Source organism: Trichechus manatus, unplaced genomic scaffold (assembly GCF_000243295.1).
Source record: "Trichechus manatus latirostris isolate Lorelei unplaced genomic scaffold, TriManLat1.0 scaffold00030, whole genome shotgun sequence".
Taxonomy (NCBI): Eukaryota; Metazoa; Chordata; class Mammalia; order Sirenia; family Trichechidae; genus Trichechus; species Trichechus manatus.
The window spans coordinates 3,187,539-3,200,597 of record NW_004443966.1 but is presented as its reverse complement, the minus strand read 5'-3'; the positions used below and the strand labels follow the sequence as shown (position 1 = coordinate 3,200,597).

The 13,059-nt window shown below is 46.3% G+C and overlaps 1 protein-coding gene across 3 annotated transcripts in view; it reads right to left on the bottom strand.

Annotated features, from left to right (window-relative positions):
* Nucleotides 1–13,059, bottom strand: part of CGNL1 (cingulin like 1) — a 180,538-nt gene that overhangs the window by 20,748 nt on the left and 146,731 nt on the right. For all 3 annotated transcript variants that reach the window (XM_023729667.1, XM_023729668.1, XM_023729669.1), the window contains 3 exons: nt 8,399–8,551; nt 7,305–7,475; nt 3,551–3,712 (listed from right to left, as the gene is read on the bottom strand). In XM_023729667.1, coding sequence (XP_023585435.1) covers nt 3,551–3,712; nt 7,305–7,475; nt 8,399–8,551 — 486 coding nt within the window. The remainder of the gene's footprint in view (nt 1–3,550; nt 3,713–7,304; nt 7,476–8,398; nt 8,552–13,059) is intronic.

The window sequence follows — 13,059 nt, the reverse complement described above, 5'->3', positions numbered from 1 at the left end:
AGCCCGTGAAACCCGCATGACCCAGTCACAAACACAGCCCGTGAAACCCGCATGACCCAGTCACAAACACAGCCCGTGAAACCCGCATGACCCAGATTAAGAGGAAGGACTGACCTATGCAAAGAAAACTCCAAGAGCAAAAGGGAGCTTCGTGTTATTAGGGCCTAGGAAGAGGATGTGTCTATTTCTTATACTACCCAAGGCGGGTATTTTAAAAACTATATACTTTACCGCTTTTTAGATACTATAAAATATAACAGCACATATTACAGAAAATTTAGAAAATACATAATAGGTGAAAAAATATTACCCCAAACGCTAACATAAACACTGAAGATATTTTCGCGTATTTCCTTCAAGTCTTTCTCCCCACTATGAATCTACAACTGTAAACAGATTACCTAAGCCAGCTACCTGTTACAAGACCACGTGGGGGCGGAGACATCATCCAAGGCACACTTCTCTAAACGCTCCACACTCCGGAAAACGTCTCACCTCCCTCCGGCTCAGGGTCTCCAAGAATCTCGTGGCCATGAAGTCTCTAACAGTCATTTGCACCTGCCTCTTTCCTCCGGGGAACCCCGTCCACCCCACACTGCACAGCCCCAAACCTGCACTATGTTAATATACCAATGCTGTTATATGCCATGAGTCAATTCCGACTCATAGCGACCCCACAGGACAGACTGGAACTGCCCCAAAGGGTTTCCTAGGTGGTAATCCTTACAGAAGGAGATCGCCAGGTCTTTTCTCCCGTGGAGTGGCTGATGGGTTTGAACCACAAACCTTCGGTGAGCAGCCGAGCGTTTGACCATTGTGCCACCAGGGCCCCTTTACCATAGCTAAGCCAGTCATCGTGGGAGAAATTATAATTTGCATCTTCCTTGCTGGCTCCTAACTTAACATCATTGAGTGTGACGGAGTACACGTTTCAAAGCAGCTTTGTGCATGAAGAAAGAGGTTCTGCCACAAACAACCCCACCCAGAACTGCTAGGTTGTGGGGTCGGTGCACGTACCTCCTCTGCAGTCACCAGGCTACTTGTCCCGGGTCTGGGTGAACTCAGAGCCACAAGCTCTAGAAAGCAACCTGCATTGTGCGTTTTTAAACGTGATTCTGTAGCACTTGTATTGGAATATCGTCCCTGCGATGGCCAAACATGACTGACAAGCTAAGGATCTCTGTAAGCACCAAAAATAAAACTCACAGAGCTCATGTGAATGACTAAGTGTCTGAGAACAGTCTTCCCCACCAGAGCTAGAAAACTACGGGGAAGCTGGAAAGCTCCCTCCCAGGAGCCAAGCGTCCCAAAGATCAAGTGAGAATAGGGCTGGTCCTGCACCAAGCCTCCTGTTTGTTCAGTGGTCCTGATCCATCCAAGGCTGGCTTCACCACAGTCAAACGTCACCAAGGCTCCACAAATGTCACATTTACATACAACAGCCACCTGAGTTTTTGAGCTTACAGAGAGTACCCATCAGAAATTAGTCTGTTACGTGCTAATGAAGGAACAGGCAAGACACAGCCACAGCACAGCAGTCCTGCCCACTCCGCTTAGGGGAAGAAACACCTCTCAAGTGTGCTTCACAGGGGTGGGGCCTGGAGATCTACTCATTTTTGTCATTAATGGAGAAATGCCTAAAATATTGTACAGGAGCAAATGAAGCTTAACCATGCCACTGTGATTAGATCTTAAGTCAGCAAAAGGAAATGCTCTTTTCATTCAGAGTGTTCCAGAAGGTGATAGCCTGGCAACCCAGTCTTGAGCTAGCAGCACCTCCTCCCAGGGCTCGTTCCGTACCATACAGAATACAGCAGGAGTGTTCAGGCATGATCAGGACAGGGGTTTACACCAGGGGTTCTTAACTCCACTGCCTGAAGAGGCTGTAGCCTGCTTTTACCAGGGTGTCTGGGCCCTAGAATAATCGGTTTCTACTTAACTGGGTTGACCTTGGCGTGCCCTAATATTACCTCTCCCAAAGAGATCAGATGAGATTGCAAAATGCGTAGCAATCCTACAAAGGAATAAGAAAACTGTAACCAGGTTATTCTAGCCTCTAAAAGGGGTCCATCTAATAAAATCTTTAATGGTTGAAACATCACTCCCTAGATATAAACTGCAACTAAGTGCCCTAGAGGTTTAAAAAAGTCATTGCTGTTTATTTGCAAAGCTGAATCAGGAATTCACCGACTTCACATTCAAGCCATCTCTCCTTGGCCTTGAGCACCATCTTTCATCAAAACCTTGACAATTTTCACTTCTCTGGTAGGTGGAAGAGTTATTTTTCAGGTCTCTCTCTCAAAATTGTGTGTGTGTGTATGTAGGTGTGTGTGTGCACATATGTGGTGTATGTGTGTGTGTGGTATGTATGCATGTGGGGGAGTGTGCGCACGCGTGTGTGTGTGTGTGTGTGTGTGTGTGTGTGTGTGTGTACACAGGTGTTTCTGGTGTTGTGATGGTTTACTTCTTGAGGATTCTTCTTTTTTAAAAGCTCAGGTGGACTGATTCTAAGGTTCTTCCTGCCATATCAGCGGACTGTTGATACTTAGATTCCATTACTTCATAAACATTTTCCTACTGTGTTGTGTTTCCATCTTGTCAACAGATCACTCCCGCCCAGTGACTGCACTGAGCATTGTACTCTGCATACAAACTAAACTGAGCCATAGTTTGCCACTAGCTTTGCCAAAGAGACATAATCTCTGAGGAAAAAAGGGGCCAGAAACAGGAAGACAGACTGGCGTACGTGGCATGGCAGGTGAGCACTGACTGTCTCAGGAGTCAGGCAGTTCGGGCCCAAGGCATGGCTTTGCCGCCTCTAGCTCTGCAGTGGGGCGGTGGTGGTTCAGCGGGAGGATGCCCACCTTCCATGTGGACACCCAGGTTTGGCTCCCGGCCAGTACACCTCATGCACAGACACCACCTGTCTGTCAGTGGAGGCTTATGCATTGCTAGGATGCTGAACAGGTTTCAGTGAAGCTTCTAGACTAAGACAGCCTAGGAAGAAAGGCCTGGCAATCTACTTCTGAAAATCAGCCAATGAAAACCCTAGGGATCACAATGGTCCAATGAACAGTCAGTGATGGGGACGATGCAGGACCGGGCAGGGTTTTGTTCCGCTGTGCATGGGTCGCCACGAGAAAGGGCTGACTTGATGGCAGTCAGCAATGACAACAACAGATATGCTGCAGATTTGTTCCCTTTGTTGCTGGAAGCACCCCCAAAGCAACAAACAGAACATGAGTTATCCATGTGCCCTCACGTAAAGTCACCAAACCTCTCTGGGACTCAGTTCTGCTTCCTCCTCAAGCAAATGAAGACATGGGACTAAATTATTTCCACCACTCCTTCTGGCTCTGATGTCCAATGAGTCTGTGATCTACCGGTTTCTTCCCCAAATCAAGAAATGATAATACTAACACCTGGTTGTTCAAGAGAATAAAAACTGAAGACTTCCCAAAGGCAGAAGTACAAGCGGAGAGGCTGCCCGCTCACGTCCCTGACTCGTTCTCCGAAGACCCCCCTGTTCTCGCTTATTGGGCCCACAAACCTCCATCTGTTTGACGAGTCTGCTGCGGTCATCTTTGAGGTGACTCTTGGCCTCTAGCTCATACTCCAGGTCCTTCAGTGTCTGCTCCAGAAGCTGCCTTTTCGTAAGAGCTTCATCCTGAGACCTCTGGTAGTCCCGTAACTCTTCCTCCATCAGACACATCTGGAATGAGGAGTTGGAGTGGTTTTCTGAGGTAAGATCCCAACAGACAGGGCACAGGCTGACCCTGAAGAGAAGATCAAGTGGCCGGTCCCCTGCCCATACTGGAGATCAGAAGACCCCGAGCAAGTCCCACCTCCCACTGGGCCTCAGTTTCCTCTTCTGTAGAAAGAAGGGGTTAGACTAGATCAGTGTTGTCCAACTGCAAGTCACAACCCATTGGGTTGTAAATTCTGTTTAATAGCTGTTGACCAGAATTGTTTTAATTAAATAGAACAGAAAAAAAAAAAACAAGAATATAAGCCAATATTGCTTTGTGAAACTTTTGTACATATTTGTATGGATTTACATATTCCTGAGTCACAGCGCAATATGTGCTTCTTACTATGGTCGATGGTTAAACTCTTGAAAGCCAATGAACCAGATAAGGGCTTCCCAGAGTGTAATTTATTGCCCCCCGTCCCAGCATCACCTACAGAGAGGTTCGATATTTAGGGAAAAGAAAAACTAAATTAATGAGCCCGAAAGCAACCCGCAGGCACAAAAACAAATAATCTATGTACATTAGGTGAAAACCACTGCTCTGTAGAAGAAAATAATGTTACCGCTGTCACAATCGAAAATGTTGTTTTCATCCACAAGGTGGCACTGAACTAACAGCTTTGAAGAAAGTGCCTCAGACAAAAGAGCTTGGTCCACTTCTCCGGATTCTGCCAAGGAGCCCAGCCGCCTCAGGCACACGGTGGGTATTCCCCGAACATCTGTGAGAACTCAAACAGTGACGCCCAAGGCCGTCTTCCTACCCTCCCGGAGATGGTCAAACGTAACGGATGAAAGTACGGTTTTAGGAATAGCGGGGATTACTCCCTTCAGGGAGTATATGTGAGTTTCCATTTAGACATCACCCTTATGGAGTGATTTTCACAGAAAAGTTGGACGCCTCAGAGATAGTTTTACTTTGGAGACCCAATAGGTTAGATCAGTTTAGGAAGACCAGCAGGAAAACTTTAAAATGTCTATTTCTTTCAAATCAAAACACTACTTAGAGGACTTAGGATGGACCCCTTATAGTTGTTTTTTTTTTTTTTTCACTAAGATCTTTGACTCAGCTCCACCAAAACACGGGTGGTGAACAGAGTTGAGTTTAAATTTTTCAAAGATCCAGAATGACCTTGGCTTGTTAATTCACTGCTGCTATAAACAACCCCATGACCTGAGCAGCCTGGTCAAGGGTGGTATCCGACTAGCTTCCCTTCAGTGATGACGTGTTCATTTCCGCTGTTCAGAGAAGGGTCTCTCACAGGTTATGCCACTGAGAAAACTGGGGAACAGCCAACTTTGCTAGCACTGCAGAGGATCCTTTTCTGAATTACTGCTCTTTGATAAGCAACAGTGTGCTCCGTCGGGCCTTAAACAACCTCTCGGAGCCTCAGTTTACTCATCTAACTGGACCTTCTCTACGGTTCCTTCCAACCGGGAGATTCTACGATAATAGCGTTATACGAAAGGCAATGGGAAGTACTTTGCAGGGTTCACTGTGACACTGTATTTTTTTTTAAATCAAAACAGAAGACCAAGTGCTTACTGGTGTTCTGGCAAATATATGAATTCCTCCACACCTTTGCTATAGAAATAAAAAAGATTTTTTTTTTTTTTAAATGCTAAGGGTAACTGTGATGTGAGTGTGCTAATTCCAGTTGCTACTTTGAATCCTGTACCCTGTGACCTGTGACCTCCAGTCAGCGGGGATCTGCTATCAAGGTCCTTTCAGAAGCGTTCCAAAAGTCTGCAATAAATATCCATTGTTCTTTCAGACAGTTTTAGCACAGACTCATGGGTGACTTCTCTTTGATCATAAAAGACATAAAAAGTTTGTTTGGTAAAGAAAAAGTTGTTTTCCTGTGGAATCTTAGTGGTCTTGGTGCTGTTTGCATGAAAATATTTATACAGAGATAAACGCCTTAGAAGTGAGGACGGGAAGCTAACATTAAGTGCCCAAGATGTGCAGACCCTCTGCTAAAGAGTCTCACATGTTATCTCATTTGTTAAATCATTCACAATTTGTATATTTTTAAAGAAGTGGAAATGGATGCTCACAAAACTGGAGTAACATGCTCAAGGTCACCTGGCTAGTAAGAGGCACAGCTGGAAATCAATGTACACAGTATCTGCATTTTAGAGCCTTCAGTTTTTCATTAAAACCATCAAAAAGTTCCCTTCATTTTTCTCAGTTTCTCAAGGGGTCAAGACTTAAGGGTTCCAACATTTGGGTTGTCCCTGGGTGGTACAAACAGTTTACATGCTCAGATACTAACCAAAAGCTTAGAGGTTCGAGTCCACCCATAGGCATCTTGGAAGGAAGGCCTGGCGATCTACTCCAAAAAATCAGCCATTGAAAACCTTATGGAGCGCAGTTCTACTCAGACACACATGGGTTCACCAAGAGTCTGAGGTGACTCGATGGCAACTGAGTTTGTTTGTTTTTTTTTTAAGCATTGGGGTTACTTTGCTCTATTATTCTTAAATATAAAACCAAGAATACGCTTACATAATTTTAGTACTTGTAAATTCTTTTTTTTTTTTAATTGTACTTTAGATGAAGATTTACAGAACAAACTAGCTTCTCATTAAACAGTTAGTACACATATTGTTTTATGACATTGGTTAACAACCCCATGACATGTCAACGCTCTCCCTTCTCGACCTTGGGTTCCCTATCACCAGCTTTCCTGTGCCCTCCTGCCTTCTAGTCCTTGCCCCTGGACTGTTGTGCCCCATTAGTCTCATTTTGTTTTATGGGGCTGTCTGATCTTTGGCTGGGTGGTGAACCTCAGGAGTGACTTCATTACTGAGCTAAAAGAACGTCTGGGGGCCATACTCTCGGGGTTTCTCCAGTCTCTGTCAGGCCAGTAAGTCAGGTCTTTTTTTTGTTAGAATTTTTTCTACATTTTCCTCCAGCTCTGTCCAGGACCCTCTGTTGTGATCCCGGTCAGAGCCGTCAGTGGTGGTAGCCGGGCAGCATCTAGTTGTGCTGGACTCAGTCTGGTGGAGGCTGCGGTAGTTGTGGTCCCTTAGTCCTCTGGACTAATCTTTCCCTTGTGTCTTTGCTTTGTACTCATAAACTCTTGATGAGTTATTTTTGTCTCCATTATTGTTATGACATTCTTGGCCACCACTCCCCAAGCCGATAAAAGTCTCTCTTATCAAAAACGAATGGCAAAAAACAGTTGGTTACTACAATTCCTGTTCTAAAATTAAATTAAAGCATTAATGCCTATAAATCTTTTAGACACAGCTAGGCACACAGCTGGTGCTCTATAAACGGTAGCTAAACATTTTAAGCAGGAAATTCTGGACTAATCAAGAAAATGGTCAATTTAATGTTGTGTCAACTTCACCTCTGTGTTCACTGGTCCTCTGGGGCTTAGAACACCTTCTTCCCCACAGAACCATCCCAAGTGTGAAGAGGGAAGAATTAAGCACAAAAGCTATCTTGGAAGCTACCCCCAAGTCTCTCAAAGAAAAGTTTCAAAGCAATCTCAAAGGATACTTGGAATAAGCAGTAGACACAGGTACTTATCCGGCCAGGCATTACCTCATCCTGAACTTTCATGGCTGTCAGACGGGACTTCTCTGCCTCTAGGGTTTTCTCCTTCAGCTGCCTCTGCACTTCTGCAAGCTCCCTGCGATTTTTCTCCTTGTACTCATCCAGCTGGTTCTGGAGCTGCAGTGTTGATGTGCGGGATGCCTCGACAATGTCAGCCATCTGGAAGAAGTGGTACAGGTGTGAGCCTACCGTAACAAGCTCCATCTGGGGCAGGGAGCTAGGTTTGGGGGCCACGTAAACACAGAATACATCTCCTCCTCTTCCCATCTTCTACGGCCTTTGATAAGACTTTACAAGGCCTCTGGGCGGGGGGTGCCTACGTGTGATCACGTCTGACTTGGGAGCAGCATCGGGGGTGAACGAGCACGCGGTCCTGGGTTTGCATCCTTGCTTTTCTGCCTACCAGCCATGTGACTGGGGCATGTACTTAATCTCTCTGCGCCTCAGTGACATCCTCGTTGGAAAGACTGAAATCATCACACCTACCTTGTACGGTTGTTGTCAGAATTAAAACAATCCAGAGGTATAGACAGAATTCTAGTTAGATGCAGCATAGCTAGTAAAATGACTGGCACACAGCACAGGTGTCTAAAAATGGCAGCCACCATTGTCAGCTTCTAGGAGGCAAGGAGCCCATCGACCTCGTGCCTTTCCCCTTGTAGGTATTTGAGGGTAGACACGAGCAGAGGGGCAGCAGCTACTGAGCTTTGAGACTGTCCTTTACCTTCCTGGGCAAGAAAGACAGGTGCTGACTCCTAACCAAGCAACCAATACTTAGATTCTGATTTGAGAAACGTGTTAAGTCTGCACTTACAGGCCATATGGCTTCAAGTGATTTTTTAAAGGAGCTGGGCCCAGAATCCAGAGGGCATTAGCATCCACTTCTTCCGGCCAAGCTCTCTGGACCTAGGATTCTCAACAAGTCCTGAGAGCTGTTTCAGGTGATCTGCAAATCCCTGACACGTACCTAGTATCGCATTGACATAACTGCACACTTCTAAGCTCTCATCAGACCCTCAGAGGGGGCTAGGTCCCAACAAAGGGTTATAGCCTGCACCCTCTCCCTCGTTGCCCTCCCTCACCTCCTTCTGGAGTTTCTCGATGGTCTTGTCGAGGTGCCACCGCTCGTTCTCCATTTCGTTCTTCAGCCTCCTTAATTGCTCCTTCTGCTCAGTCTCATCTTTTAGCTTCTCAGACAACTGCTTCTGCTCCTGAGTGGCCCGACTCAGATTTCTCTGCAGGTGGCAGGGAAAGGACAGTGCTTTCACCTATCTACCAGGTCAGCCCCGGGACAGGTGGCAGAGGGAATGTCACACCACACCACAAAGCAACAAAAACTGCTACATCAGTGACAGGGGAAAGGATCAAAATTGGGCCATCCCAGAGACACAAGGACGTTGTTGGCTCTGAAATTCACGGACGGGAATGGAAAGTTGGCTTAGCTGAAACATACACAGAAATGGAGGGGAAGACAAAGGCTGATTGCAGACATACAGACAAGGGCCAGGGCTGCTGGTGGTGGCAGTTCAGGAGAGTGGCTGAAAATCTGAATGTTTGTGCTCAAAAACTAAGGTAAGGGTCCCCGGGTAGTGCAAATGATTAATGTTCTTGGCTGCTAACCAAAAGGTTGAAGGTTCAAGTCTATCCATAGATGCCTTGGAAAAAGGCCTGGCCATCTACTTCCAAAAAATCAGCCACTGAAAACCCTACAGAGCACAGTTCTACTCTGACACACACGGGGTCACCAGAGTCCACGCAACAGGAACAGGTTTAGCTCTACCTGGCAATCTATCCCCTATGATATGCAGCACTGCACTCATATTCTAGAATTTACCCTGCTGGGCAAATGGTTCTTAAAATGGCCAAAAATGAATCTATAAGGGAGGAGAATAATGTCCCACAGGCCGAGAGTCCACTTGTGGGGAGGGAGCTGTAATCAACAGAACCCGTGGGCTGGACTCAGCTGCAGAGGCAAAGGAACGTGGGAAGCTGCAAACGCGGATGAGCTTGATGAACAGAAGATGGTATTAACGGGAAGAAACACTAGTCGGAAACAGTGCACAGGGATGGTGACTTGGTGAACCAGCACCAGAGACACCAGTACTCACCCCACAACTTAACCACCTCGGGTGAGGTGTCGTCCCTGATCTCCCTTGAATATCTCATCTCCCAAAGCTACACAGACAGAAGTCTGTCATGTAAACACTATGCAATTCAAAAACAAAATCTTAAAATAGCTTAGGAAGGCGGCTTCTTAAGAACAGCTAAGTGTTAGGGCCATTGGTATGAGGATATCAAGAAGGGATGCAGCTCAGAGCAGGGGAGTGTAACCCACAGACTGGATCATCTAGAAAACGTTATCAGGGGGTTGAGGGCTGAATGTGGGTTAGTACAGTTACTGCACAGAGTCTACCTGATCCTGTCTCTCTGAAGAGGCTGCATAAAAACAATGACTCATATTCATACAGCGCTTAACCCTTTTGCTGCCACCTGTGGTAACTCAGGCGTCTTGAAAACATCCCCCAGTGACCCGAGACAACCCTTGTTTGCACAGAAACAGCTCTGCTCCACCATCCACGGGACCTAGGGTCAGGAAACCTCCAGTGGAGGTCTTCTGGCCTCTGCTCTGAAGGCCTGGCTGTGCTTTGAGAAGCAGCCAACACTGCCAGGCTGCTGAAGTTAGTTGCCACAGGGAACCAAGGTCAACAAAAGTGGTTAGGGGAAAGAAGGTGGCAAAAGGAAGGTAACCAGAGGTGCAGTTAGCAGAGGCTGTCCCACCACAGCCACGGCTGGCCACACTCCACAGGCAGGGCCAACCCCTGGGATTTCTGTTGGTGGTTTATTTAGTGGTGTTGGGGGAAAGAGGAGTGCTGGTGGCACAGTGGTTAAGTGCTCGGCTGCTAACCAAAATGTTGGTAGTTTTAATATACCAGCCACTCCAAGGGAGAAAGATGTGGCAGTCTGCTTCTGTAAAGATTACAGCCTTGGAAATCCTATGGGGCGATCCTACCCTGGCCTGTAGGGTCACTAGGAGTTGGAACTGACTCAACGGCAATGGGTTTTGGTCTTTTGGTTTTGGGGGAAAGGGGAACACACGGGGTAAGGAGAAGGACTTGTTACCGTGGATCTGTTGTATGGGAGAAAACTCCCAGGAACACATAACTCAAACATGTAAATTCTTAAAAAACAATAAATTACTATAGAATCTGCAGGATCCAACTCAACCCCAGCCCTGTGCATCCACCAGCCTCTTTCTCCTCTCGGATCCCAATCCCAGGGTTCCAGGTCAGCAGACAAGCCAGTGTCGGCTCCATTCAACCTCCATATGGTTTGTGAATTTCTGCTTCACGCTTTGCTCAGGCTGGGCTTCCGCCTGGCTCTACTGTGCGCTGGGGACCCCACAGACTCACTGCTCTGGCCAACACCCCATCCCCCCAACACACACACACACACACACACACACACACACACACACACCCTGCCTCAAAGAATAGTCTTGCTAAATTAATTTTTTAAACATTTCTTGTATGCTTGCTTCTATTTCAAGGTAGTAGGATCTATCAAAGCAAGGGGTAGATTTTCTATCTGGGCATGTTGCAAGCCCAGGTTCACTACTGGGCATATGACAAAACACTCGGTGGTTGAAAATTAATACCTATCCCCAAAAGTGGTCTGAAAACTTCTTACGTCAGAACCACTAAGGGGGTGTGGGTGGCCCTTATTTAAATAGCCCTTCCTTAAAATGCAAACGTAGCCCCTTCCCATGGACTCATAGTCTTAACAGTTAAAAGTTACCCAGATAATTCTAATGTACCCTAAAGTTTGAGAAACACTGTTTTAGAACAATGTTCTGCCTCTTCAAGTATTCAAGAAAAATGTTTCAGTAAGTCATTGCTGCGAAAACATGCCCCAAATTCAAATGGGAAGAGACAAACTTGGCAACTTTGTCATTTCCTTTAACCCCTCATGTGGGCAATGTTAGCGTGAGATGCTCTGTAGCTACAGTGACTGTATTTCCAAGACCAGTGATACAAGTTCACAGATTGATAACAGGACAAAACTTTTAGAGGAAATGTACCATCTCAGAGAATTCAAGACACAATGTATGGTGTCCCTGAGTTTGGGGACCCTTATCTGTCAGTGGATGCAGAGTCTTTTACTGTGTGGCCGAGTAAGACCCAGATCAGACCATAATGAACAATAATCATGTGCAGATGATCCTGTGGGCTCAAAGGAACAGGTGGCTTGATCAGGAAGAAGCTGGTCTTCTCACAGCCCTGGCCACGCAATAAATGGACGACAACTCTTGCCCTCTGCTGTCTCAATTTACAAAAACCCAGCAGGGTGGAAGGTAGTGGGAATCAGAATACATAACAGTATCAATCCCTGAATGGAACAATTGTGGCTTCTCCAGAAAAGGTTTCTTTACCTTCCCATCTGCAGAAGCAACCTCTAAAGGGAATCACAGACACCACCGCCGTGGATGCATTACAAGCAGTCCTAGGAAGCAGCCAGTCCTAAACCAAGTGCTAGGGGCCAAGCAAACCAAGACTGGCTTCTTTATGGACCCTCCACCACTTTTCGACCAAGTCACAATAAATTAGACAAAAATTCACTGTGGTCTGCAGCTACTACGAAGATGCAACAGACTGCTAAAGGCACGAAGGCTGTGAATTGTAAAACGCTTGCATGGAAAAACCAAAAATTCCACATACTCTTTCTTCTTCATCCAAGGATTAAGCTCCCTTTTGAAAGCCAGCTTGGGGAAGAGAGGCACGCAGAGTTATTGAACTGAAGGATCTGATTATCTGGTTCCCAAACAGCAGAGAAAACTGTGTTTATTTTACAGCGACCATGGGCTTTTCATGGCATTCGGAGGGCACAGGACCGGGCAGCCTTCCGTTCCATCGTTCATGGGGTCACTGACCCGACAGCCAACTGGACAGCAGCTAGCAACAGCAACAACTTTTGAGACCAGAGACTTCAGAGAGAGATGGCGAGGCTGTCAGGACCCATTCCAAATCCGTGGCAGATCCTACTGCCAGTGGTTAGCATGGCTACAAGCGGCATGAAGCATTCTCACCGTCTCGACACAGCTGGGAAAACAGGCCTCAACAAAAACAACGTGTCAGGGGTAACTTCCAAGGCAAGGACAGAAATCCGAGGGGTGGGGGGTGGGGGGGGATTACAGTAAGATTTTAGGCCTTGAGGCCGTCATCTGTCTGTTCTATACGCTGAATTAAATATTAGCTGCAGAGTCACAGCTGGTGAACTGCTTCCATTTGTGGGAAACTTCCTTGTTTGACCAAAAAATGACAAAGATGTTCTGCTGGAAGCATACGTGACACGAAGATGCAGAATTGTGTCTCTGTATGGTATAAACGCTTCTCTCTTTCTGCCCCTAAAGAGCTCACACATTTAAACCCTGCACTTTGGCAGCTGGATTCGGTACCAGTAGCCATCACAAGCCTGTAACAAAACATCCACACAAAATCAACCAATCAGGAGTCTGTAACAAACCATCCACACAAAATCAACCAATCGGGGCTTTGTAACAAACCGTCCACACAAAATTAACCGATCAGGACTTTGTAACAAACCGTCCACACAAAATCAACCGATCAGGACTTTGTAACAAACCGTCCACACAAAATCAACCAATCAGGAGTTTGTAACCAACCGTCCACACAAAATCAACCGATCAGGACTTTGTAACAAACCGTCCACACAAAATCAACCGATC